Source organism: Pleurodeles waltl, chromosome 7 (genome assembly GCF_031143425.1).
Source record: "Pleurodeles waltl isolate 20211129_DDA chromosome 7, aPleWal1.hap1.20221129, whole genome shotgun sequence".
Classification (NCBI taxonomy): domain Eukaryota; kingdom Metazoa; phylum Chordata; class Amphibia; order Caudata; family Salamandridae; genus Pleurodeles; species Pleurodeles waltl.
In genome coordinates, this window is record NC_090446.1 from 285177682 (window position 1) to 285202215 (window position 24534).

The 24534-nt window shown below is 46.6% G+C and overlaps 1 protein-coding gene across 2 annotated transcripts in view; it reads right to left on the reverse strand.

Moving 5' to 3' along the window:
* LOC138304019 (protein-glutamine gamma-glutamyltransferase E-like) overlaps window positions 1-24534 on the reverse strand; it is a 300263-nt gene that overhangs the window by 85375 nt on the left and 190354 nt on the right. For both annotated transcript variants that reach the window (XM_069243667.1, XM_069243666.1), the window contains one exon: window positions 22309-22486. In XM_069243667.1, coding sequence (XP_069099768.1) covers window positions 22309-22486 — 178 coding nt within the window. The remainder of the gene's footprint in view (window positions 1-22308; window positions 22487-24534) is intronic.

A 24534-nucleotide genomic window follows, 5' to 3' on the forward strand; every position in this document is an offset into this window, starting at 1 on the left:
GGGTTGACTTGTTGGGCTCTCACCAGGTTCTGTTACCTAGGATCCTTTGCAAACCTCACATTTGGCCCAAAAATAATTTTTTCCTCAAATGTCGTTTGCAGAAAGTTCTGGAATCTGGGAAGAGCCACAAATTTCCTTCCATCCAGCATTCCACGAAGTCTCTGGATAAAAATGGTACCTCACCTCTGGGGGTAGGCCTAGCGCCCGCAACAGGAATGCCCCAAAATACAGCATGGACACATCACATTTTCCCCAAAAAAACAGAGCTGGTTTTTGGAAAGTGCCTAGGTGTGGATTTTGGCCTTTAGCTCAGCCGTCACCTTAGGAAACCAACCAAACCTGCACATTTTTTAAAAGTAGACACTTAGGGGAATCCAAGATACGGTGACTTGTGGGGCTCTGACCAGGTTCTGTTACTCAGAATCCTTTGCAAACCTCAAAATTTGGCTAAAAAAACACATTTTCCTCTCATTTCGGTGACACAAAGTTTTGGAATCTGAGAGGAACCACAAATTTCCTTCCACCCAGCGGTCCCCCAAGTCTCCTGATAAAAATTGTACCTCACTTGTGTGGGTAGGTCTAGTGCCTGTGTAAGAGAATGCCCCAAAACACTATCTGGACACATCAAAATCATCAAATACAAAACTACCTGTTTTTGCAGGGGCACCTGCGTTTAAGGTCCTGGTCTCAGCAGCCTTCTAGGGAAACCTACAAAACCCAAACATTTCTGAAAACTAGACACCAAAGAGAGTCTAGGGAGGTGTGACTTGCATGGATCCCCTAATGTTTTCTTACCCAGATTCTTCAGCAAACCTCAAATTTAGCTAAAAAATCACATTTTCCCACATTTCTGTGTGGGATCACCGCACAAGGACAAATTTCGTACCACCCAACGTTCCACTCAGTCTCCCGGTAAAAATGATACTTCACTTGTGTAGATGGGCCAAGGGCCTGTGACAGGGAAGAGCTAAAAACATGTCAAAATTGAGGGGGAACGAGAGGTGTGGCCAAGATGGCGTCCGGAGCGGACGCTTGAGCAAAGAGCTCCGCTCACGGCCCATCATAATTAGCAACTATCCTGTCCCCTGCGCGGCCCGACTGCTGAAACTTTGCCGAGCGGAACCCCCTCTTGCTACAGGGGGGCACCGGAGTTCTGAAGCAGCCCAGAGCAGGACGTGTGCAGTTCTGGCAGCCCGGCGCGGCCGGCGCCTTAAACCGGAACGGTCCGGCCCGACCGGCGCCCCGCACTGGAGACGAGGTGAGTGTCGGGCCGCCGTCGGGTGCGGACCATTGGGAGTTCCTGTCCGGGTGGGGACCCGACGCTGCTGCTGGCGAGGCGACAACGCGGTCCTGAAGGTGGCCGAGCTCGGGCCCTCGCGGCATGGCGCCCGGAGGGCCTAGGTAAGACTGAAGCCGCACTGGGCCGAGAGAGAGTAGGAGCGGTGCCCGAGCGCACAGCAAGATAGCGGCAACAGGAGTGGACCCGGAGACATCCAATGAGGCGTCGCGATCGGGAACAGCAGCCCCCGCTGTGCGGTTGAGATGGCTTGTGGACCTGGGCAGCCCGATCCGATCGGTGCCCCTGTGCAGGAGACGAGGTGAGCATCGGGGCCGCCGTCGGGTGTGGGCCATAGAGGATTCCTGCCCGGGCAGGGCCCCAGCGCCGCTATTGGCAAGGCGGCAACGTGATCCTGAGAGTGGCCCGGCTCAGGCCCATGCGGCATTGCGCCCAGAGGGCCGAGGTAGGACCGAAGCCGCGCTGGGCCGAGGGAACAGGAGCGGTGCCCAAGCACGCAAAGAGCGAACAATAACAAGAGAGACCCCGGGGACCTCCAATAAAACGTCGTGATCGGGGATAGCAGCCCCCGATGTGCAGCTGAGACGGCACAGGGAGCTGAAGGGCAGCAATAGAAACAAGGGGGAGAAGAAAGAAAAGAAAATAATAAAACTGCAAACAACATGTAATAAAAGTGCACAATAGCAAAGGAAGGTGAATCCTCACACTGGGAACCCAAGTTGTAGGTGTGTAAAACACCACCCCAAGAGGACTGGGAACATGTAAAAAGAACAGTCTACGACACTGGATCTCTGGTACCCCTAGGATAATCGCGGGTACGCTCCCCATTCCCCTACTGGGCAATCAAGCTCACATTGAACTGCTACTGTGAACGAGGGGCAGTGGGATTGGACCCATCGCTCAGACACACGCAAAGCGACATCAGGCCGGATCCTTTGGAGCCTGTGGGGGCGGTCCAGCTGGGGAAGCACACATGGTAATCCCGGGTACCATCAACTGTGAGGTCACTAGGACAAAGTAAACATGGTTCCATTAATGTGTGCCATAACTTCAGGTAAAACCGGTAAAACACAGAACCTACGGATAGATTAACAGTGATTACCACTACAGGAAACAATGGTCAAACCAAAACAGCCCAAAACGGGGACCCACATGGACGGTGGAATCCTGCCTGCAGTGAGCAATTCAGACATGCAGATCACAACACTCTCTCAAGTGAATGAAATGCTGAGCACACACTCGCTACAATTTGAGAAACTCCGGCAAGCAGTAATGGACACTAAGACTTCACTCGAGGGCAAAATCGACTCTGCGGTCATGGAGGTCACAATACTCCGGGCGGACCACCGCAAGCTAACGGACAGGGTCGTCAACACAGAAATGGCATTGGAAACCGTCCAACCAGAGGTAACAAGTATGAAAACTAAAATTCAACAACTGGAAACGGAAATTACACAATTACAGCGCAGAGCCGAAGACATGGAGGGCCGCTCCAGGCGCAATAACATCAGATTCCTGGGTATTCCAGAAGAGCAGAGTCAACCAGGGCTGAAGAGTTCCTAGAGGCCTGGCTCAAAGACATAATGAAAATACAGGACACCGCTAAAGTACCAGTGATAGAAAGAGCACATAGGATGCCTGGTAGACCCCCACGTCCAGGCGCCCCACCCTGTCCACTGATAGCACGATTCCTAAATTACAGAGACAGGGACCAGGTCTTGCAACACTTCAGAGCCTCAGGAACAATTGGTCTGGAGAACTGCACCGTCACAGCCTACCCAGACTACACGACGGAAGTGCAATGCAAGAGAGCATCATATGTCAAAATTAAGCAAGTGCTACGCAAACACAAATTACTTACTCACTCATGTTCCCAGCTCGCCTCCGAATAATCACTGACGAAAGGACACTCATATTGCCAAATCCGGGGATGCATGGACATGGGCACATGCCAAAGGCCTGGTTGACTCATCTAAAGACGATACAGCAAAGGAAGAATGGATAACGCCTGGTCCCCGCAGAAAGAAAAAGAAAAGCACATCGGCACGTCCAACAAAATCACAGATTGTGGTCGACCAGACGCAAGCCCTAAAAGAAGGCAGCACATTTGCACGCTCGCAATCGGACACTAGAAGTGAAGCAGACCTCAATGATAGCAGCTCGCTGCACAGCGGATCTAGCTCCTCCCTCTCCCCACTGACTGGAGGTCCAGACCTCACTACACGTATGGCAGGTGAAATATAAGATCCCCCGACGACATCCTGAGCTCGAGTCACACTCGAGAAAAAAAAATATATATAATAATAATAATAAACAAAAAAGGAAAAAGACGAGAACAAGATCACAAGATCGCCCACCCTAAAGCGACCGGGGGTGACCCCCCTCACCGGGCACAGAAACGGACAAATTAGACCAACACCTGACATGGACCGGCTCAGCGCTGACTCCAGGAGCTGCTGAAACATTAGCATCGGCTAACAAGACTTCATGTATGGCCGCGCAGGGTATAAACATCATGGAGGCGGGTCACATGCACATGCTCGACCTCCACTAACCCACACCCCCTGCTACCTGGATGGTATCTGAATGGAACAGACCTGTACAGACACTGGTTTAGGCAACGGTTGTGCCACAGCGTTTAAAGTTGAGCCTTGCTAAGTATATCCTTTTTATTTTCTTATGTTGATTTTCTCTCTTCTTTTCTATATCGGAGGAGCATACTCCACTCTTTTAGGGTCACTATTATTCTATACAAATGATCGAGATGAGTTGATGTGGGTTGCGGGTGCGCACACTGAGAGGGGCCTGAGTGATGCGGGGAGGAGTAGAGTTCTGACCCCCAGGACAGGATCTATGGGGGAAAAATGCTCTAACAAAATATATTACACAAGGACACCATATATAACATACTAACTTGGAATGTGAAGGGCATGGCGGGAACAACTAAGCAAAATAAGATATACACACAATTAAAACACCATCTCATACATATTGCTATACTACAAGAAACACATATCACTCCAGTAGATATCGAAGCAATAGAAAAGAGATGGGTGGGACTGGTGTATGGCTCTGGTACATCGACTTTCACAAGGGGAGTTCTGATTTGGATAGCCCCGGGGGTCCCCTACACAGTGAAGCACAACATAATGTATAAGGAAGGCAGATATATCCAACTGGTGGGCTCGCACGACGGTGAGCCGCTGGGGATCACTGGGCTATATGCCCCCACTGTTAAACAGGGCAAATTCCTACAGAACACTATCTCACGCTTATCAAATGTCCTAACTATACGTAGCATTTGGGGTGGGGACATGAACTGTGTCCCACAAGTAGACATGGACAGATCACACCCCCCACTGGTAGCTGCTCCGGTAAAAAAAAAAACACAAATACTGCAATCCTGGATGATGGAATGCCGCCTAATTGATGTATGGAGACACCTACATCTGCTAGATGGGGAGTACTCCTACCACGCCCCAGTGCATCTTCTGCACACCTGCATAGACTTAATACTCAGCTCGCAAGACTTGATACACAGGTTCACAGGCTCAGAATACACCGCAAGGGTAATCTCAGATCATTGCCCACTTATAGCGCATATTAAATGGGGCAGACCCCGCGCTTGCATCCCAACATGGCGCCTCCAACCAAGATTACTACAGGATCCCCCCTTCAGAAAAGAAATAGCCACTCATATCACTTCATACTTCACACTAAATAATGGGACAACGTGTTCTAGAGCAAATGAATGGGATGCACACAAGGTAGTAATAAGGGGCACATGTATGTCAGTGACAGGGGGCGTAAGACAAACGCTAACACAAGAGCTCCGCAAGTACGAACAGGACGTACGCACTGCAGAATGCAAACATGCAGAAGGAACATTAGAAAACGCGGAGCTCGCTAGACTACGAACACAGTGGAACGAGACATATTGTCACCTCAGGCAATACGATTACCGCTATCACTTGGCCCGCATACATGTAGAGGGGGATAGACCAGGAAGAATTTTGGCATGGCTACTAACGAATGAACAACGGAATGCTCTTATAGGGGCCATCCGCCTTGACACAGGGATAATAATAAACACCCAAGCTGAAATAAATGACGCCTTTAGAGAATATTATAGTAAAGTATACAAGTCTCAGCCCTCCCCTTCACTAGAACAGCTGAGCATATTCTTCAGAGAGATACCATTAAATCGCATTTCGGTCACACAGTCAGGAGAACTGGAGAGGCCGATAGACCTCGCGGAGGTGCAGCAGGCCTTGCAGCAATTGGCACATGGTAAGGTGCCGGGTTGCGAAGGCCTCCCAATAGAGTACTACATTACCTTCTCAGCACAAACATTAGCACCATACTTAGAAATGTTGGTTGGGGCCTTAGAGCAAGGTCAATTGCCAGAATCCCAACGTGAGGCGGTGATAGCGGTGCTACCTAAACCACGTTGCAACCCAATGTATGTTCGCTCATACCGATTGCTATCGTTGCTGAAGATTGTAAATTGCTCGGCAAAATTTTGGCAAATCGCCTGCTCCCTTTGCTGCCGGACCTGGTGCACCACGACCAGTCCGGATTTATACCTGGCTGCAGCACTTTTATCAATATACGGAACCTCCTACGCCTGATGGCAAATACACCAGAGAGCAAGTACAAGCATGTGGCAGTGTCACTTGATATTGAAAAAGCATTTGTCACACTAGGTTGGCCCTTTCTGATGGAAACACTTAACCGAATGGGATTCGGCAAGACATAAACCAGCTGGGTTAAGGTCTTGTACTCTAAGCCATCCACGAGAGTCAAGACAGATGACACCATCTTTGAGAAGTTCAGTATCGAAAGAAGCACCAGACAGGGATGCCCACTATCCCCATTACTGTTCGCTCTTGCCATTGAACCTTTAGCTGCCCGTCTACGTACATTCGCACCGGCATGGGGCATTCAGGATGGGCGCACAAATCGCATAGGTTCACCGTACGCGGATGATGCACTAATATTCCTACAAAACCACACAGCTTCCCTCCCTGGCCTACTTGGACTGCTGGATCAGTTTGGTGCTGTATCCGTATTAAAAGTGAACTGGTCAAAATCCTACCTATTCTCAATGCGAGCAATACCAGAGATACAACGTTTGTCCCCCTTGCCGGGACACTTGAAATGGTGTCACACCACTTTCAAATACTTGGGGATAAAGATATACTACGATCCCCGGACCTCAAAGAGGGAAACCTGGGACAGGTGATCAGATCCCTCCGGGGCTCTATCCCTTTCTGGTGTTCGCTCCCATTCTCTCCTATGGGAAGAGTGGCCATAGCGAAGATGATTGTATTGCCGCGTCTGCTGTATTTTTTCGCGGTGCTTCCACTGGTACTTCCCATTTTAAAAAATCCTGTCCAGCATACTGATAGACTTAATATGCGGTAACGGTCGCCGACGGGTTGCTCTAGCGAAAATACACCAACCACTCACACAGGGAGGGATGGGGTACCGCAATTCGAACTGTATTACGCATCCGCCCATTTGCAGTGGGTGCTTAAATGGCTGTGTAACCCTGCGAACGAAGAGGCACAAACGGTACACACTGACTTGGGTCATACTAACATATTATGCTATCTGATGGACCGTGGAGACCCATGGCATACACAAAACATTCTATTAAGTACTGCCCGCTAGGTCTGGAACCGATTCGCACTAACTGGGAATAAGAAACTACAGTATTCCCCTAAGATCCCACTGTTGGACATCCCAAAAATCGAAAAGATAGCTGTAAAACTAGGCCTGACAAAATGGCCAGAGAAAGGCATACAAACAGTAGGTTATATATACGGCGATGGGCACCTCCTACCTTATGAGGCTTTGGCCAGCGCCTATAACCTGGGACGGGGAGCTTTATCGTGTTTGGCGCATTACGACAATTAATATGTTCTTCATGGAACAATGGAAACAATGAACCTAAAGCAGCCCCTATACTACATGATTTACTAAACAGCACAAAGGACCCAATGAATATATCGGGATTATGCAGAATTCTGACTGAACACATTGCACACGGGCAGGAACAAGCAAAAAACAGATGGGACCAGACACTCGCTACCCCTCTTTCACAGCACGCATGAAACCAGGCTTTGACATTGACCCATGCCGTGTCACGTAATCCCCGGCTTCGATACACACAGCTCAATTATATACACCAGACATATCTATCACCACACCGACTCGCGTGCATGTTTCCCCAGACGCCGCAGAAGTGCCCTAGATGTGGAGCCACTGAAGTGACCTTTTACCACATGACATGGGAATGCCCCCCAATCATGTATGCATGGAATAATATAATAACTCTGTTAGCTGAATGACTGGACACTCCACTGTCCACTAAATTGGAGCTATGCTTGTTAGGAATTAGAGATATACCTAAAGGTCGGAAGCAGACACACAGATGTATAGACCTAGTGCTGGTGTTATATAGGCGTCTGATAGCAATGCATTGGAAGGCACCCAATGTGCCGGGAACACGCCAGTGGCAAGAAGAGCTGCAATGATGGGCAAAAGCAGAAGCACAGACACTGCAATCACCCCAGGACAGGGGGGTCAAAGTAAAGGGGGTAGAAATCTGGAACACCTTTGTAACAATCTTGGAAAGTAAAGACGACAGTCGACCCCCCTGAGCAAATAGGCCTGGCAAGCAACAACAGTTAGCTTATAGAATATACAAGTAAATGCTGACATCGACATATAACCCAGAATACGCTGCTATGAAGGAACTCAGTAGGATATAGTTCAATCGATAGGGACTAGGGGGCAGCGGGACGCAATGAACGAATATGATGCGGATATACCAGAATAAATCAAATCAAACCTAAACCGGGGAACAGACTGGTTGAGTAGCTGTAGACTGGCCTTTGTATCCCTTCTCTCCTATTTCAACTCTCTTTCATCCCGCTCCCTCTCCCCTCCCCCCGCCCTCCCTTCTCCTTCATGGCCAGCGTGCTCCCTGCATGCGCTCTGTGCCTGAACTAGTGTGTGAACACACGTAGCGCTGCTCCCGCTTCGGTTGCGGGCCTTAAACGGCAGGGAACTCTGCCCCCCCCAGGCGCACGACTCCTTGATCATGACACCTCCTCTATCTTTCTCTATTTCTATCTCTATCCTCCTTTATATTAAATTCTTTTCATGTTTACAATGTCTCCAAACAATATCTGTTGAATGTACCAATAGCGGTTACACTGCTGAAAGAGCAAAAGACAAACGTGAGCAACTAGAATTGGTGCATGGAAAATAACTGTGTAACGATGCATATATTGGAATACGATTGTAATTTCTTACTGGTTGAAACAATAAAAAAAGATTTAAAAAAAAAAATTGAGGGGGAACCAAAGACAGTCCAAAAGGGTAGTTTGAAAAAAAAACATTTTTAGGCTGACAAGTGAAGCAGAATTTTTATTGGTATGGATGAGACAATTCTGGGTGGTATGAATTTTGTGGATTCCTCCAGATTCCGGAAGGTTCCATCACAAAAATGTGGGAAAAATGTGTGACTTTCAGCAAAGTTGGAGGTTTGCAGAGCATTGTGGGTAAGAAAATAATGCGGGGTGAACGTGAAGCACACCACCCTGGACTAACCCCACCCTCTTATTTTGGTAAAAAAAAATCTTCCCTGGTCTCTGGTGGGCTTTGCCCTCCAAAAATATGCCGATTTGCCCGCAAGGGGGGCAGATGTGGCCAACAGTAATGTGCCTCCATTGGGAGCGACCCTTGCCCAAAGGGCTGGCCCCACAAACAAAACACACACATACACACACCAATACCTGGTGCCTAAGTGGTTTCTTCCCCCTCTGGGGCAGATCGGCCTCATAGAAATAGGCCGATCTGCCCCCAAGGGGAGCAGAAATGGCCTAAAATAAATTTTCCCCCACCCCCAGGGGAACGACCCTTACCTAAGGGAACGCTCCCCATATATAAAAAAATAAAGTAAACATAAAATAACATATATATCCTTGGTGTCTAGGGGTTTCTGCCCCCTGGGGGCAGCTCAGCCTAATTATAATAGGCCCATCTGCACCCAGAGGGGGCAGAAAAGGGCAAAAAATATTTTGCTCCCCTCATTCAGTAATGTAAAAAAAAAAAAAAGTCCTTGGTGTCTAGTGGTTTCTGCCCCCTTGGGGGCAGATTGGCCTAATAAAAACAGGCTGATCTGCCCCCAAGAGGGGCAGAAATGGCCTAAGAATAACTTTGCCACCCCGGGGAGCGACCCTTGCATGAGGGGTCGCTCCCCACATATAAAAAAAAAATAAAAAAAATATATATATATATCCCTGGTGTCAAGTGGTTTATGCCCCCATTGGGGACAGATTGGCCTAATTATAATAAGCTGATCTGCCCCCGGGGGGGCAGAAGTGGTCTATTTATACTTTGCCCCCCTGGGGAGCGTCCCTTGCCCAAGGGGCTGCTCCCCTTATGAGTAAATAAGAAAAAAATAAATCCCTGGTGTCTAGTGGGCATTTCTGCTGCCCGCAAAATTCCCTGGTGTCTAATGGGCATTTCTGCTGCCCGATCGCATCACGATCGGGCAGCAGAAATGCTGAGAAAGACATCAAAGGAAAGGAAAAGCCTTTCGTTTGATGTCTTTCTCGGCCCCTCCAGTGATCGGAGGAGAAATTCAAAAGCATTTTTCCTCCGATCGGCGCTGGAAGCTGAGCAATCACTCGCTGACGTCATCAGACGCCACAGGAGGGTCGGGGGTGGGGCAGAAGGGGAAGCAATTCCCCTTTCCATCCCTGCCCAGGGGAGTGGGGTGTGAAGCCTCCGGGGAGAGCGCTAGCACTTCCCCCGAGGGCCCCTATCTGGATGTAACGGTTACGTCCCGGGCACCTGTGCAATGCTGCCTAGGACGTAATCATTGCATCCAGGGCACCCGACGGGTTAATTACATGGCCCTTTGGATTAGAAAACAAACAGGGAAGCACTTGAACTCTCTCTCTCTCTCTCTCTCCTTCCCCCTCACCCTTCCACCCCTGTCCACCACCCTCCCCAACTATACACATGTAAAAAGTCTCAGGGGATTTTAGTGGGGTATAAGGATATTTGTGTTTGCAAAAGAGCTTTAAATAAAAAAAACATACACCAGTACAGCTGTTGGTCATTAAACTGTCCTACACCAGCCAGTCGGTAGCACTCCTTTAAAGTGCCATTCATGCCAGTCCAATGAGACTCCAACCTTTCACACACGGGGAACAATTGAATCTAATTTCAACCCAAACCCTTTGAATGATGTTTAGAATAGTTGCTTGTCCCTCTGTCATTGTTCATATATCGCTTCAGTATGTCCCAATCCCAGGATACAAGGGTGTGAGTCAAGGTGGACAGCTCAACCCACTAATATTTAGATAGGAACCCTGCTACCCTTACCAGAGATTTAGAGGTGTCACTTGTGCCCCAGTACTGCAGATGCTGGCACCGTGTTGCTTTTACAACTGGTCACACTGGTACCATTCCCTTTATTTGTGAGAAATGCCTAATAAAAGACTATCATAGAATGCATTATATGAGAAATAACAGAGATCCTCACACCATTAACAAGTCTATGAACTGCAAACGTGCAAAGATTTTTTCTTTGAAGTTAGATAAAGAACACTGGCCGAACACAAACCTTCATTAAGAGCAAGTTTGACAATTCCAAAAAATGCACAGAGTACATTTTTAATTTCTAAACACAGTTTGGAATGTATTGCCAACTACACCCTCTGGTTAAAAATAGAGCCCCTATCAGCCATTTCTGCGCTCAATTAAACACTAGCATGTTGAAAATGTAGTTGTGAGTTATAAAAAGTAAAACAACACCAAAAAGTCATTTTCACATTTCTGCACGATTATGTTAGCTTGCCGTTTGAATTAAATAGGCATGTTCATGGGAGGTCCGTGCAAGTAGTGGACAGGTGGTCAACTTACTTCCGACCCAGATACTTCTTCAGGAAGGTTGACAACAGCCAGGTGCATAGACTTGGTACTTCATTGTGCCCATGTTTTGGTTACTCCTGTTTGGATCCAGGACCATTGCTAGTTTCTGTGAGAACCATCGCCTTGGACTGTCTTTTGTAAATCATCATTCCGAGGAGGTCGTCAGGGGCCAGAGGAGGCCTCAAGGAGCTGAAGGGAGCGGTGATAGCAGGACTGCGAACCCACCGTGACAGCGCCCAGAAGACTCAATTGTCTGAGGGATTTCTCTGAGGTGTGAGGGCGCACGCCCCATCAGTCAATGCTGCAGTTATTTCAAGTGAAGGTTCTTGGCAAAGTGACTGGGAGGGCCGCACTACATCCCCCAGCAGTCCAGGTGGCAGGGGAAGCTGCATACCACCATTTTCGGTGCCCGGAGGTGCACATAACGAACTCTGCATCCTGCAGCGCAGGGAACTTGGCAAAATGACCGGGATGGCCACACTACATCGCCCAGCCATCCGGGCAGCAGGGGAAGCAGCATACTGCCATTTCCAGCGCCCGGAGGCACACATAACGAACTCTGCATCCCGCAGCGTGGGGAACTTGGCAAAGAGACCGGGAGGGCCGCACTACATCCCCCAGCAGTCCAGGTGGCAGGGGAAGCTGCATACCGCCATTTTCGGCACCCGGAGGCACACATAACAAACCCCGCATCCTGCAGAGCAGGAAACTTGGCAAAGTGACCGGGAGGGCCCCACTACATCCCCCAGCAGTCCAGGCAGCAGGCGAAGCTGCATACCACCATTTTCGGTGCCCTGAGGTGCACATAATGAACTCCACATCCCGCAGCACGGGACACGCCCGGGTGCATGCCCGGGCAAGGATCGGGCCAAGACAGGGTCCGTCTTCGCCCATCATCACCCAGAAAATGTTGGTCTGGGCCCACTTATTTGACCCTTATTTGCAATCTCATGAGCGGTGGGAAGTTTGTTAAGAGTTGAGAGCTTGATTCTGGTTAGTGCTTGCTGGGGACTATTACATGCCTAGAGCTAAGACGTGTTGTCGTAAGACAACTAGCAAGGCCGCCCTAGGGCCTACGAATTCTGCAGGTCAAGTAGGTACCTGCAAGTTGAGTATGGATACATTTATAATAAGGGCTGTGGCGATAACTGATAAGGAAATTGAGTTGGCAGAGCGTCGACTTTCTGTATCCTCCTCACGTTCTCCTCCCTGGGGGTGCTGGGGGCCCCATTACTAAGTGTTACAAATGATGAAGAGCTGGTTGGGAGGGGAGGAAGTAGTGAGGTGATGCCCTTTGATGACCTTGTGGCATTTAGGACCCAGGGGTGTCTGGACGAGCCAGAACAGGTTTTGAGGCAGGAGTATGATCCTTTAGAGTTTGGAGCCTTGGATTTAGTTTCCACACATAGTATAGGTGATGAGTTGGTAACAAGAGAGAAGAGGATACAACCAGATCCTGAAAGGAATCATAAACATTTAAGATGTGGTAACAACCATCTGATAGCCCAACGCTCCATTCATTCCAGAAAAAAGGGGGCAGGTAATGGGATGGTGTAGGGACTCGGGCAGCCTCAGGGTGTGATATTTGAATAGTTGGAAGAAAACTTATGTGGCATCCATGACTTAAAATTGCAGCCTCTAATTAAGCGTCACAACTCGATAGAGGCAATGATTAAATGGTTTGAGCATATCCACGATAAAAGAGATCACTTTACCAACTTTAGGGAGGGATGTGGTGATAGGACTCAAGAGCCTGGTGGAACCCCTGACACCCAGAGAGCACGCCCGAGAGGGAATGGAGAGGAATTGTTGACCCACCAAGCAACAAGTAAGGAAAGAGGACCACTTGTAATTAATGAACCCACTAAGTTTACGATTCACAAGGGGATTAACAGTAGTGATATTAAATGTGTACGCACGTTCCTTTGCCAGCAAACAGGGAGTCCTCAGTTCCGGTCATGCTTGAAACATTAGTGGGAACCTATAAAAGTCAGTCTAGATTAATAGAGGATGATGATTTTAATGCTTTATTTGAACCGTGTTTTGCTCTCAACAAGGTAATTAGGGAAAAGGGTGAGCAATGTGGTGTTCCACAGTTGGTAGGCAAGCCAACATGTAATCTTTCCTATATGGCCCTACAGATAGTGGCAATGGTGGCGGCTCATGGGCTACGTGCCTGTAACGGGAGAACAAGCTTGGATCAAGCGCAAGCTCCCACATTTAGAAGGGGGCACCACAGGAGTGTTTTGATAGTATCCTGATGGATGTGCGATTATGGCCGATTTGGTGGCTATGGAGGTACTTAGCACCACTGAGAGTGACCATTGCCCACTAGCTGTATTGCTTAATGGAGGGAAATTTGTTAGGTCTTCCAACTGGGGACTTTCAGCCCTGCCAGAACAGAGTATTGATAATAACCAGCGACAAGTAACGTGGGCTAGAGTCTTGGCTGATCGGAAAGCGCATGCCGAGATCTATCAGTGGTTTGTACAGCTTTTAGATGAATTTGAAGATCTGCATGTAGATCCTAATCTTTTTTTACAAACTCATAGTTTACTGTTTGATAAACTTAAATTGATTTTGTCTAGAGAAGACCGAGGCAGCCAAAGGTCGGGAGCAAAATATCCACATAGATTTAATAAGGGAATTAGGATGGCTAAGTGGGCGCTGGTAAGGGAGTGTAACTGAGCAGTCATTAAGTATGCACGAGCAAAGTATAAAAAGGCTAAAAGGGTGACAAGGGAAGAGAGAGATGAAGAAAACTGGCAAAAGCTACTCAAGGCATTGAAGCTAAGAGATAATCATGCCTTCTGGGCTATTATTGCTGATGGAACTGGTGAATTGGGTACTCCGAGGCTCTGCAATATTGCACCAGATAAGTGGGAGGAACACTTAGGTGCTCTATATGCGGTGAGCTTAAATGACAAGGGGGAGGTTCCTGGTGGTCCCGAACATCAATACACTGTGAGCCCCTTAGTAGACCCTAATACAGCTACAGGGGTGGAAAACCGATGTATAGCTCTAGGTGAGGCAGTCAGTCACGCTGGCAGCTATAGATAGTCTGAAACCTCTCAAAGCTCCTGGCTTGGATGGACTTCCAGGAGACCTGTACAAGTCTGAACCTCGAGTGTGGGCTGGGTACATAAACCTTCTTTCTATGCAATAGTAAGCGAGGGCATAATGCCGGATACCTGGAAAAGGCTGAAATTATTCCTGTATTTATTCCTGTATTTAAAAAAGGCGATGCGAGCTGCCCTGCTAACTATTGCCCTATCAGCCTGCTGGATAATCTCCCAAAAAATATTTGCTAGGCAGGTACTTGACAAACTGTTGGGTTGGGCGGCTAGCGAAGAGATATTCTCACCCCTGCAGGCAGGATTTCAGCCCAAGACAAGTACCACTGATCAGGTATTTAGGTTTTCAGTATTGTACTGGAAGGAGGTCATCCTTCAACGTCAGAGGTTATATGTAGCCTTTGTTGATCTTCGAGCTGCTTTTGACTTAATTCCTCATGGTAATTTGTGGCAAGTCCTAAGGAAGATGGGAGCCCCTAGTAGTCTAGTGTACATCGTGATCAGACTACATAGTGGGAACTACACCCAGGTCTGCTGGGGTAGGCAAGGAGAAGTGACATCCAGAATTCCAATAAGTCGGGGGGTTCGTCAAGGATGTGTTTTGGCCCCCACACTTTTTACTTTGTACATGAATGACATCACTGAAAATCTTGGTCAGTGTATAAATGATTCTCCCACCATTAATGGTGGGAAAATCCCTATCCTTCTGATTGCAGATGACTCATTATTAATTTCCAAGTCACCAATGGGACTACAAAATCTGGTGTTAAAATTGAATTGTTCTGCAGAGAAAGGGGGTTGGAGATAAATTGCTCTAAGACCAAGTATATGGTCATTGAAAATTCTACAGTAAGAACGAGGAGTATAAAAGTGGGCGATTCCAAACTTGAAAGGGTGTTAGAATTTGATTATCTGGTTATTACCTTGTCTTCAAAACTAAAATAGCACTCACAAGTAGTAAATCATTCCTTAACAATAGCAAATAGATCTAACACCATTTTTTCATTCATTTCTTTAGAGCTACAAGCACTCGTTCTATTTCGCCAGCCTTATCAAGCTAAGGCCATTAATGCAGCAACCTATGGTGCAGAAATATGGGAGTAGGCTAACACACATAGGCTAGAGGTAGCCAAAAACAATTTTATTAGGGTGTTAGCAGCCGTACCAACTAGTACCCCGCTTATCCCCATGAGATATGATATGGTTATTAATCAGGTGACTGATCAAATATAGAACCCTCACTCTATTGAGTACGGGTTTGGTCTACCCCCGAGTTGGCCACGTATAGTGCACGACTAAGACACTTGGTAAGGCTAGACTTAGCTCGGAAAGTCCCATGGGTTTGCTTTGTTTTCACATGGTTTAAAAAGCTGAAACTTAAGGTGCTTTGGGAACAGCTGTATCAAATCAGTGGAGAAGATAAACAGGTAGTTAAGGAGGCTTATTGGCAGTATATTACCTGTGCCATCTTACAGAAACATATTTGGAGTTTAAAGTTGTGCCTAAATTTGAAGATTTCCTGGACTATGTTACTCCTTCAAGGGCAAAAAGTTTGTATCTGCGAGTTAGATACGGATGCTTGCCCGTGAATGCTTTCTGTAGTTCATGGTGAGGAGATGGGCCATCTGCCTTATGCCCCCTGTGTAAATCAATGCCCGAAATGGTCAATCATATTGTTATTGTCTGCCCTGGGCACCGAGCTTCAAGGTGGCGGTGGCTTAGGCCAGTCTGCGTATCCCTAGGGATTACCGAGTGGTGCTGCACCTGTTTAAGACAAGTACAGACAAGTGAGCCGTTTTCTCCTGGGTGTGTGGACTAGAAGAGATAGGGCTCTGGCTCGGGAGGGGGCTGGGGGAGATATTGTACAGTAAGTTCAAGGACTCAAGAAAAGTAAGGACCCTGTTAGGCTCGATGTTTGCACTGACACTTTATGAGGATCGAGAGTTGGTTAGCTTCTATAACTAACATAGAAGCCATGTTCTGAATGAGCACTGGTTATCGCGTAGGTGGGGTATAAAAGTTTTAACTGGTGTTTTTATTCTATAGCCGAAAGGTTTTTAAGGATTTGAAAGCTGATCATGTGGAGCTAACAAGACCCTCATAGAGACGGTTTAATTAATATACAGTGACAAGAAATAAAAGGCAACCAAGAAACAGAGCACATTGTAGATTAGGGATTGATTAGTCTCTATTGTCTATTATGAGAACTTCTTTTTTACTGATTTAAGTTAATATTATGTAAGTTTATATTTATTATTGTAATGTTTTGTATAATGTATTATATGCAAGCTTTTATGGCAAACCGCCAAAATAAAGTATTTCAAATGAAATAGGCATGTTCAATTTTAAGTGAGGAATATAACAATGACAGGACATTATTTATTGTGAAATGCATATGTTAATTTCCCCCCCCACTATTTTTTCTTATGATTTGTACCTTGTAGTATATTATATTTCCTTTCCTGCTCCATTGTCCTTGTTCGTCCATGTAAGTACCAGTTTGTCACAAAGTGCCATGTTTCTGTATGTATCTTCCGGTCTGTGCATGTCTCCTCGACCATTTATGCATCTACCTGACCCATTTCCCACGTGTCTCTTTGCCCCTTTTTCACGTCTACATGTATCATTGGGAAAGCTTATGTCTCCATGTCCCAGTGACCTCATATCTTTAATCCTGTCAGTGTCCACGTCTAGCTGTCCTAGTGTTAGTGTTGCTCTGTTCCACCATCCATGTCTCCTTTTCCCGGTGCCATACCTTGATGCCCTGAATTCTGTATTTTCTTCTCCAACCGTTTGTGTCTTCTTGAACATGGCAATTTATCTTGTGATGCTGTTTGTGTCAGTGTTTGAATCAGTGTTGTGTTAGAGAGAAGGTAATAGCAGGAGCGGGTGAAGGTGACAGTGCAAGAGTCAAGAAATACAGATTCCACCATGGAAGTGTAGTGAGGATGTCTGTGCTTGTTTCACTTAGCGCAAGTGCTGAAGGGAGTGCAAGTGAAATTGTCAATGTAGGGTCTATTGTCAGGGTAGGTATTCAAATGAGCACCAGTTTGTATGCAAGTAAATGTGCCATAGTTAAGTTAAACAAAGATAAATGTGTTGTTGTGGATATGGTCACTCGTGCCTGTCCATGTAGACATTCCTGAATCCTGTGTGTGGCAAAGTAGGAGGGACATCTTCAGGAGCCACCAGTAGGCTACAGATTGCAAGTATACATTTCCTGAGACTTTGGACATTCTGACTATGGGTGTGGGGAACTTATGTAATTTGTTTTCATGTAATTTCAGGAAAATTATGTTAATTACTCGAAATGCAAATCTGTATATTGGAGCTATATTAGAGTCTGAACTGCTTCCTCACATACATTTATGACACAGCGATGCAATTGGTACTAAACAAATGCACAAAAACACAATTGCCTCTATTGAGTCCCACTTGCATTGTTTTCTGTATTGTTCCAGCAAATTCTGACCTCCCTTTATGCTGTGGCTTCTCCCCATGATCTACCTGTTGGACTTTTTTGCTTATGCAGGGTCACCCCCAATCTTTTTGCCTCCTGCCTCCTATTTTTTCTAACCTGTTGCTGTTGGCTTTTGAACTCTGAGCACTTTACCACTGCTAACCAGTGCTAAAGTGCATATGCTCTCTGTGTAAATTGTATGTAATTGGTTTATCCATAATTGGCATATTTGATTTACTAGTAAGTCGCTAGTGAAGTGCACTAGAGGTGCCAGGGCCTGTAAATCAAATGCTACTAGTGGCCCTGCAGCACTGGTTGTACCAGCCACATAAGTAGCTCTGTAATCATGTATCAGACCTGCCACTGCACTGTCTGTGTGTGCAGTTTTAACTGTAATTTCGACTTGGCAAGCCTAAACCTTCCCCTTTCTTACATGTAAGGCACCCCTAAGGTAGGCCCCAGGTAGCCCCAAGGGCAGGGTGCAGTGTATGGTTAAGGTAGTACATATAGTAATGTGTTTTATATGTCCTGACAGTGAAATATTGCTTAATTAGTTTTTCACTGTTGCAAGGCCTGTCCCTCTCATAGGTTAACATGGAGGCTATCTTTAAATCTGATTAAAGTGTAGATTCCCTTTGGTCTCTGAGCTCACAATTTAAAAATACATCTTTTAGTGAAGTTAATTTTAAGATTGTGTGTTTGAAAATGCCACTTTTAGAAAGTGAGCATTTTCTTGCTTATACCATTTCTGTGACTCTGCCTGTTTGTGGATTCCCTGTCTGGGTCAGTTTGGCAGTTGGGCTGGTTGCCCCTCACACTTGACAGTGACACAAAGGGAGCTGGGGTGTAGTCTGCATTTCCTGATGAGCCGTCTGTGCTAGGATGGAGGGGAGGAGTGGTCACTTACACTTGAAAGGTCTGTGCCTGTCCTCACACAATGCAGTCTCCAACCCCCTGGTGAGTGTCTGGGGCCTGGCCTTGGTAAGGCAGGATTTCACATTCAAGAGAGACTTTGCTTACAAGTAGGCCTACTTCAAAGGAGAAATTGGGTATAAGAAGAGCACCCAACGCCACAGACTTTAAAACACTTCTGGAAACCAAGAGGAACCTTTGCCTGGAGAAGAGCTGAAGAGGTTCCCTGCCTGTGACTTTGCTTTGTGGAGCTATCCTGCTGTTGCTGCTTCTGCCAGTGTAAGAGGGCAAAAACTGGACTTTGTGTGCCTTCCATCTTGTGAAGAACTCCAAGGGCTTGATTTAGAGCGTGCCTCCTGTTGTTTGAAGCCTCAGGGACAGCAAAGACTTCTCTCTACCAGCACCTGGAGTCGCTGGTGAGACTCCTACTCTGCCCTGTGGTGCCCATCCAGTTCCTGGGATCCTGAAAGGAGAAGCTGGCAGCCTAAGAGGAGGAAATCCACGCACAGAACGTCACGTGGGGAAAAGATCGGCCTCCGCCTGAAACGCGACCGAAGAATCGACGTACGGAGCTGGAGAAACGACGCACAGCACCGCTGACGGAGGCTGGGAGATCGCAACCCACGCTTCGGAGTTTTCGTATCATCGTGCGGCTGGATTTCTGACGCAAACACCGCTGGGTGTGTAAAAACAGCGCAAGGCCTGCCCGGACATAACAGTGCTGACCGGATCGACGCATCGCTCTCCTGCGGAGAGAAGAAACAACACGCCTCGACCCGACGAAAGGAGAAACGACGCAAGATCCCGCTTGTGAGTCGAATCGACGCATCACAAGCCCTTTTTGATGTACACTCGCTCGTGTGGGGTTATTTTTGACGCACCCAAGGTACATTTTCACACTAACAATGTTAGTGTGTGTTTTAAACTACAGACTCTTTTTGCTTTTTAATTGATAACTTGACTTGTGCATTGTAGATTTTTGTACTTTCCGTCTTGTTTTGTTTAGATGAATATTTCCTATTTTTCTAAACTGGTGTTTTGTCATTTTGTAGTGTTCTCATTAAGTTACTGTGTGTGTTGGTACAAATACGTTACACCTAGCACTCTGAAGTTAAGCCTACTGCTCTGCCAAGCTACCAAGGGGGTAAGCAGGGGTTAGCTGAGGGAGATTCTCTTTTACCCTGGCTAGAGTGAGGGTGCTTGGTTGAACAGTCGGCAAAGCAGTTCCCTCACAAATAAGGGGAGAGGTTCATTAGTATCACCTCCATCCTACGCCAGTGTGAATGCAAATCCCAGATTAGGTATTGGTACAGATGCCACTGCCAGTGAGCAAACATGCTAGATCAGGTGCTACACAACACTTGTGACCATGGGCTGGTGAAGCTGCAAGAGTCAGAAAGTTGTGTCATCCCTGGCTAGAGTCTGCCAAGTCCCCTATTTAAGTGCTTGGTCATGTTCTTGTCTGTCGTGTAACAGAGGGTCAGGGGTTCTGTGGCAATTGATATGGTTTTTTTCCTGAAAGAAATGTAAACTGCTATATTTCAGTGCATGCCAGACAAGGAGGCCCATGTGTAGAGACTCAGTACTAATAATGATCTGCCTCCTATTAGTGTTTTGCAGTACTTACACTTTCTAAAATCTGCTTCTAAGAACCCTGGAGTTCCTAATGACAAGTATTTACCTTAATTGGTTTGTGGAATTCATGTCCTTTTCTGTGAAGTTATTTCTGTGTGATGCAAAGTTATGAAGGAGTACCTAAGTGTGAAATCACAAGAGGGTGGAAATGCTTATAGTTAAAGATATGTAAAGGTGGTTGTGCCACTATAAGCTCGAGTGGGAGACCTGGCAAAGGTTCAGCTGGAGGTCCTCTTGGGCCCTCAAGCTTAAAATACGAGCGAGCTCTCGTGTGTCTCTGGCATGCTGCCCACTCACTCTTTAAATTCGTGCTTCTGGAACCCCCTGTACACCTCCTGACCCGTGCTAGACCACGGAGATGGGCAAACAGCAAACACCTGTGATTGTGCTGTGAAAGCGCTTAAAGAGGGGTGTTATGCTAATGACTTTTGGAACAGTTATTCTCCAAGCACATTAACAGCACTATACAGAATCTCGACAAGAAGCCATCTGCGCTACTGCTCCTCCTAACCAGGGAGTAATGAAAAGTGCAAAAAGCCCACTGTGTAAGCTCCGCCGGAAAGTATGTCTGTAGTTGATCTCTTCACTCCATTTTTATTGCTACGATTTGTGCGGGCTCTCTTAGACCTTTTGCTTTGCTTGTATGCGTAATTGCCTTCACTGCGGTGTTGAGTTTTTCCAAAAACCAGCGCTTTATTAAGTCAGGGAAATATGTCGATAACAACATTAAAGCCGAGTGCGCTGCCTTCGCTTAAATTTGTTTAACTCTGCAATTTTTTTCCAGAACTGCTTATACTGTCAACTTTGCTAAACTATTCCTACATTTATTTTACTATTGTGTTTTATTTATTAAACACACATCACTAACATTTAATTTAAAAAAGGTGAGTGAGAGAGATACCCATCTAGGGTTTGAATTGCATAATGTGAAACCAGGAAACCTTGGATCAACTGTAGCTTCCCAGCTTGGCCACATTGTGCGAATTTAGGCAAATACATTATTCACTGATGCTTCATTTTACTTCATATGACAGTCAAAAGCACCTTGGCTTCAGGATGTGCTCTACAAAATCATCTCTCTTGTGAATTATTTTATAAACTAATAATGTCTCTATGTATATTACCAGCCTAGGGAACATATAGATAGCACATTAAAACTGGCTCACCAATAACTTTACTAATGCAAAAGCAAGCTGACAGTTAACAAATTTGACTTGCTCTCTTAGCCGCTGGCGACTGATCTGGGCTTCATTCCAGACTATTGTTAGGGTCAAGCGCAAAGTGCTCTGTCCCTGGTGTAATCTCTCTGTGGGCTTTTAACCACGCCCATGTCAAGCTTATCCGTTTTGATGGCTCATGGGCTTGCCTTTTAAAATTTGCTTGATTTAATTAGTGAAAGGCATGCATACGTCATGCCTTTTCTGGTATTTTGCCCTCATCGAGTGCCCCGCCTAACTACTGAAAACCTACGAGGCTCCATGTTTTCCATATGGTTTCTGCACTACCTTTTCTCTTTAACTCGTAGGCAGTGTGATCTCACTGGACAGTAATCTAGTGCTTTGCATGACATCGACCCGGTTACATGGATAATTGCACTTTTGCCGATACATTTCACTGTGAGCAAACTTCTGTTTGAAAGATTTAGGGCTTGTGTATGTGAAACCGTTTTACTTTTCAGTTTATGTGGCAAGAAAAGTCTGGTTAAAAGTTTACAACGCTAAGAGCTTTAAGTCGATTAAACGCGAGACCCATTGCATTGAAAATTCTTGTTTTTTTGTCTACTGCTGGTTCAGTAGTGGCATCGTTGTGAGGGCAGCAAGTGGGAAATAGTGTTTCAAAGTTCTTGTTTAGAAACTATCACTTCAAATAAATGTCACGCAATGTGGTGAAATGATCACGTGTACTACTGTGAAACTCTTCCACATATTATTAAAGAAATACACTTTTTTCAATTTTTCCTTTCATAAGCATACCTGTGCAGGTCACACCCGCAAAGACCCAGCATTGTCCATATTCAACTGGTGAGTAGTTATTTTGACCCCACTCTTGCAAGATGGCCACGCTTCCATTCCAGCTGCCAGGATCAGTCCCATCTGAATAATCACCACTCCAATTTCCCTCCAAGACCCCATCATCATCCTGGCAATTCACCTGAAATAAAATAACACAACTACAGTAAGAATTGCTATAATGGTTTAAAAAGTACAGAACATGTATTCAATAATTTTAGCTGATAAATAGGCAGAGACATTTATAACATGCATTGTATGGTGGCACCTGTGACTGGAACCACTTGAATTACTAAGATGATTTGAGACCGCCTGTGAAAGACCTCACACATTCACAGGGCATACTAAAACATGAGAGAGAGATGGGATCCATCTTGTGTCCTCCAAGAATGCTTTTTGTAAAAAAAATAAAAAACAGTTCAAAATATAAAAAAATAGCAGTGAAACTAAGAGGCTATCCATTAAGTCATGTTTAGCCATTGTGGAATACACTAGTAGCATCTTAATGGAATGAGAGAAAATATAGGATCACATTTACAAAATGTCCACACAACACAGTGCAGCAACCAAATCTGAAATGCTATGTTGTATAAAATGTAAAAGGTAAAATATCAGAATAGCTGTAGCACCGCAGCGGCCCGCGGCGTCTCCTGGCCGGGCCATGGGGAAAGCCGCGGCCCTAGATAGGGGTCCCGGGGCCTGCGGCGGCCCTTTGCTTCGGCCGTGCGCTGTTCTTCTGCTGCAGCGAGGCCTGAGGCACAGGATTGGGCATTGGTCCTCGCCATGCACAGTGCGCAATGCAGGTGTTGTCGTGGGGTGTCTGCGCGCCCCCCTAGCATCACACTTACTGGGTGCCCCGTTTCAGGGCCTTCCTTTCCTCCTTCATGATTCCTGGAGCCATGCCTTCTCCTTTCCAGCACACCTTGCACCTCTCTTTTCCCTGCATGCATCTGTTCCCTTTTTTACTATGGTGCCTTTTCCTTTCCATTGGTATAGCCCCTTCCCAATCCAAAATGGTGGTGTTACTTCTTCCTGTCTATCACTTCCTGTCTAGGGGTATATAAGGGGAATCAATTCTTCTTCTCATTGCGATGCAACACTTCTGCTGTGGTGGTCACGCTCCGGCTGGTCTTCGCTTGGACTCCATTTGTTCCTGTTTTTCCCTCTGCTTTCCAGTATTTCCAGGCTTCTGAGTGCTAATTCCTTGTGTCCTCCTTCTGTTCCAGGGAGTGCCTGTTGGAGGTTTTTCCCCTTGGGGTTTTTCCTCTGGGACTCCTTCTGGAGGGCATGGACTGTGGTGGCGTACTATTGTCAACAGCACCGTGGCTACCGGAAGGGGTCGCCCCTACTTCTGTCAGAGTAGGACTTGCAGGAACCGGGGCCGCACGCCATCCCTCTCCGATACAGATGGTAAGCCCAGGGTGAATTGTGACAGATTGCAACACCCAAAACTTCAGTCGTGGTCTGGAACCTTGGAGAAAACCGTGATGAGTACGCAACCAACAAGACAAACGTTGCTCTTGACTATCCAACAACAAGCCCAAGAACTCCAACAGCTACGAACTGAAAATACGGCTTTCCGACAAGCCCTAGCCTCTAGGGCCACTGATGTCCCCACTATCTCTGCAACCACACCTCGCTTCTCTGGGGATCCTAACAAATTGCTAGAATTCCTAGATGCCTTGACAGTCTACTTCGCATTCCTTCCTTCACAGTTCATGCAAGATAAAACTAAGGTTGGATATTTGATCAGCGCTCTATCTGGTCCGGCCTTAGCCTGGGCAACCCCCTTAGTGACAGGCAATGATTCCTGCCTGTCTAACTATTCAGCCTTTATCGCTGCCTTTAAACAAATGTGTGAGCGTCCTGGACTTGAATCCTCAGCAGAAGAAGCTCTATGCGATATTCAACAAGGAAGTCAGGATGTTCTACAATACATCACACCGTTTAGACAATTGGCAGCTGAAACCTCTTGGGTGGAGCGTACCTTGGTGACCTTTTTTCGAAGGGGTCTTCGGGATGAAATCAAAGATGAACTAGTGCACTCCGCCAGAGTGGAGGATCTCAAGGGTTTAATGGATTTGACACTTTCAATAGAATATTGTCTAAATGAGCGAAGAATGGAGAAGAAAAAGAATCGTATACCATCGCACTCAGTGACCTCCCACGCCATTCTTCATCGTTCCGAGG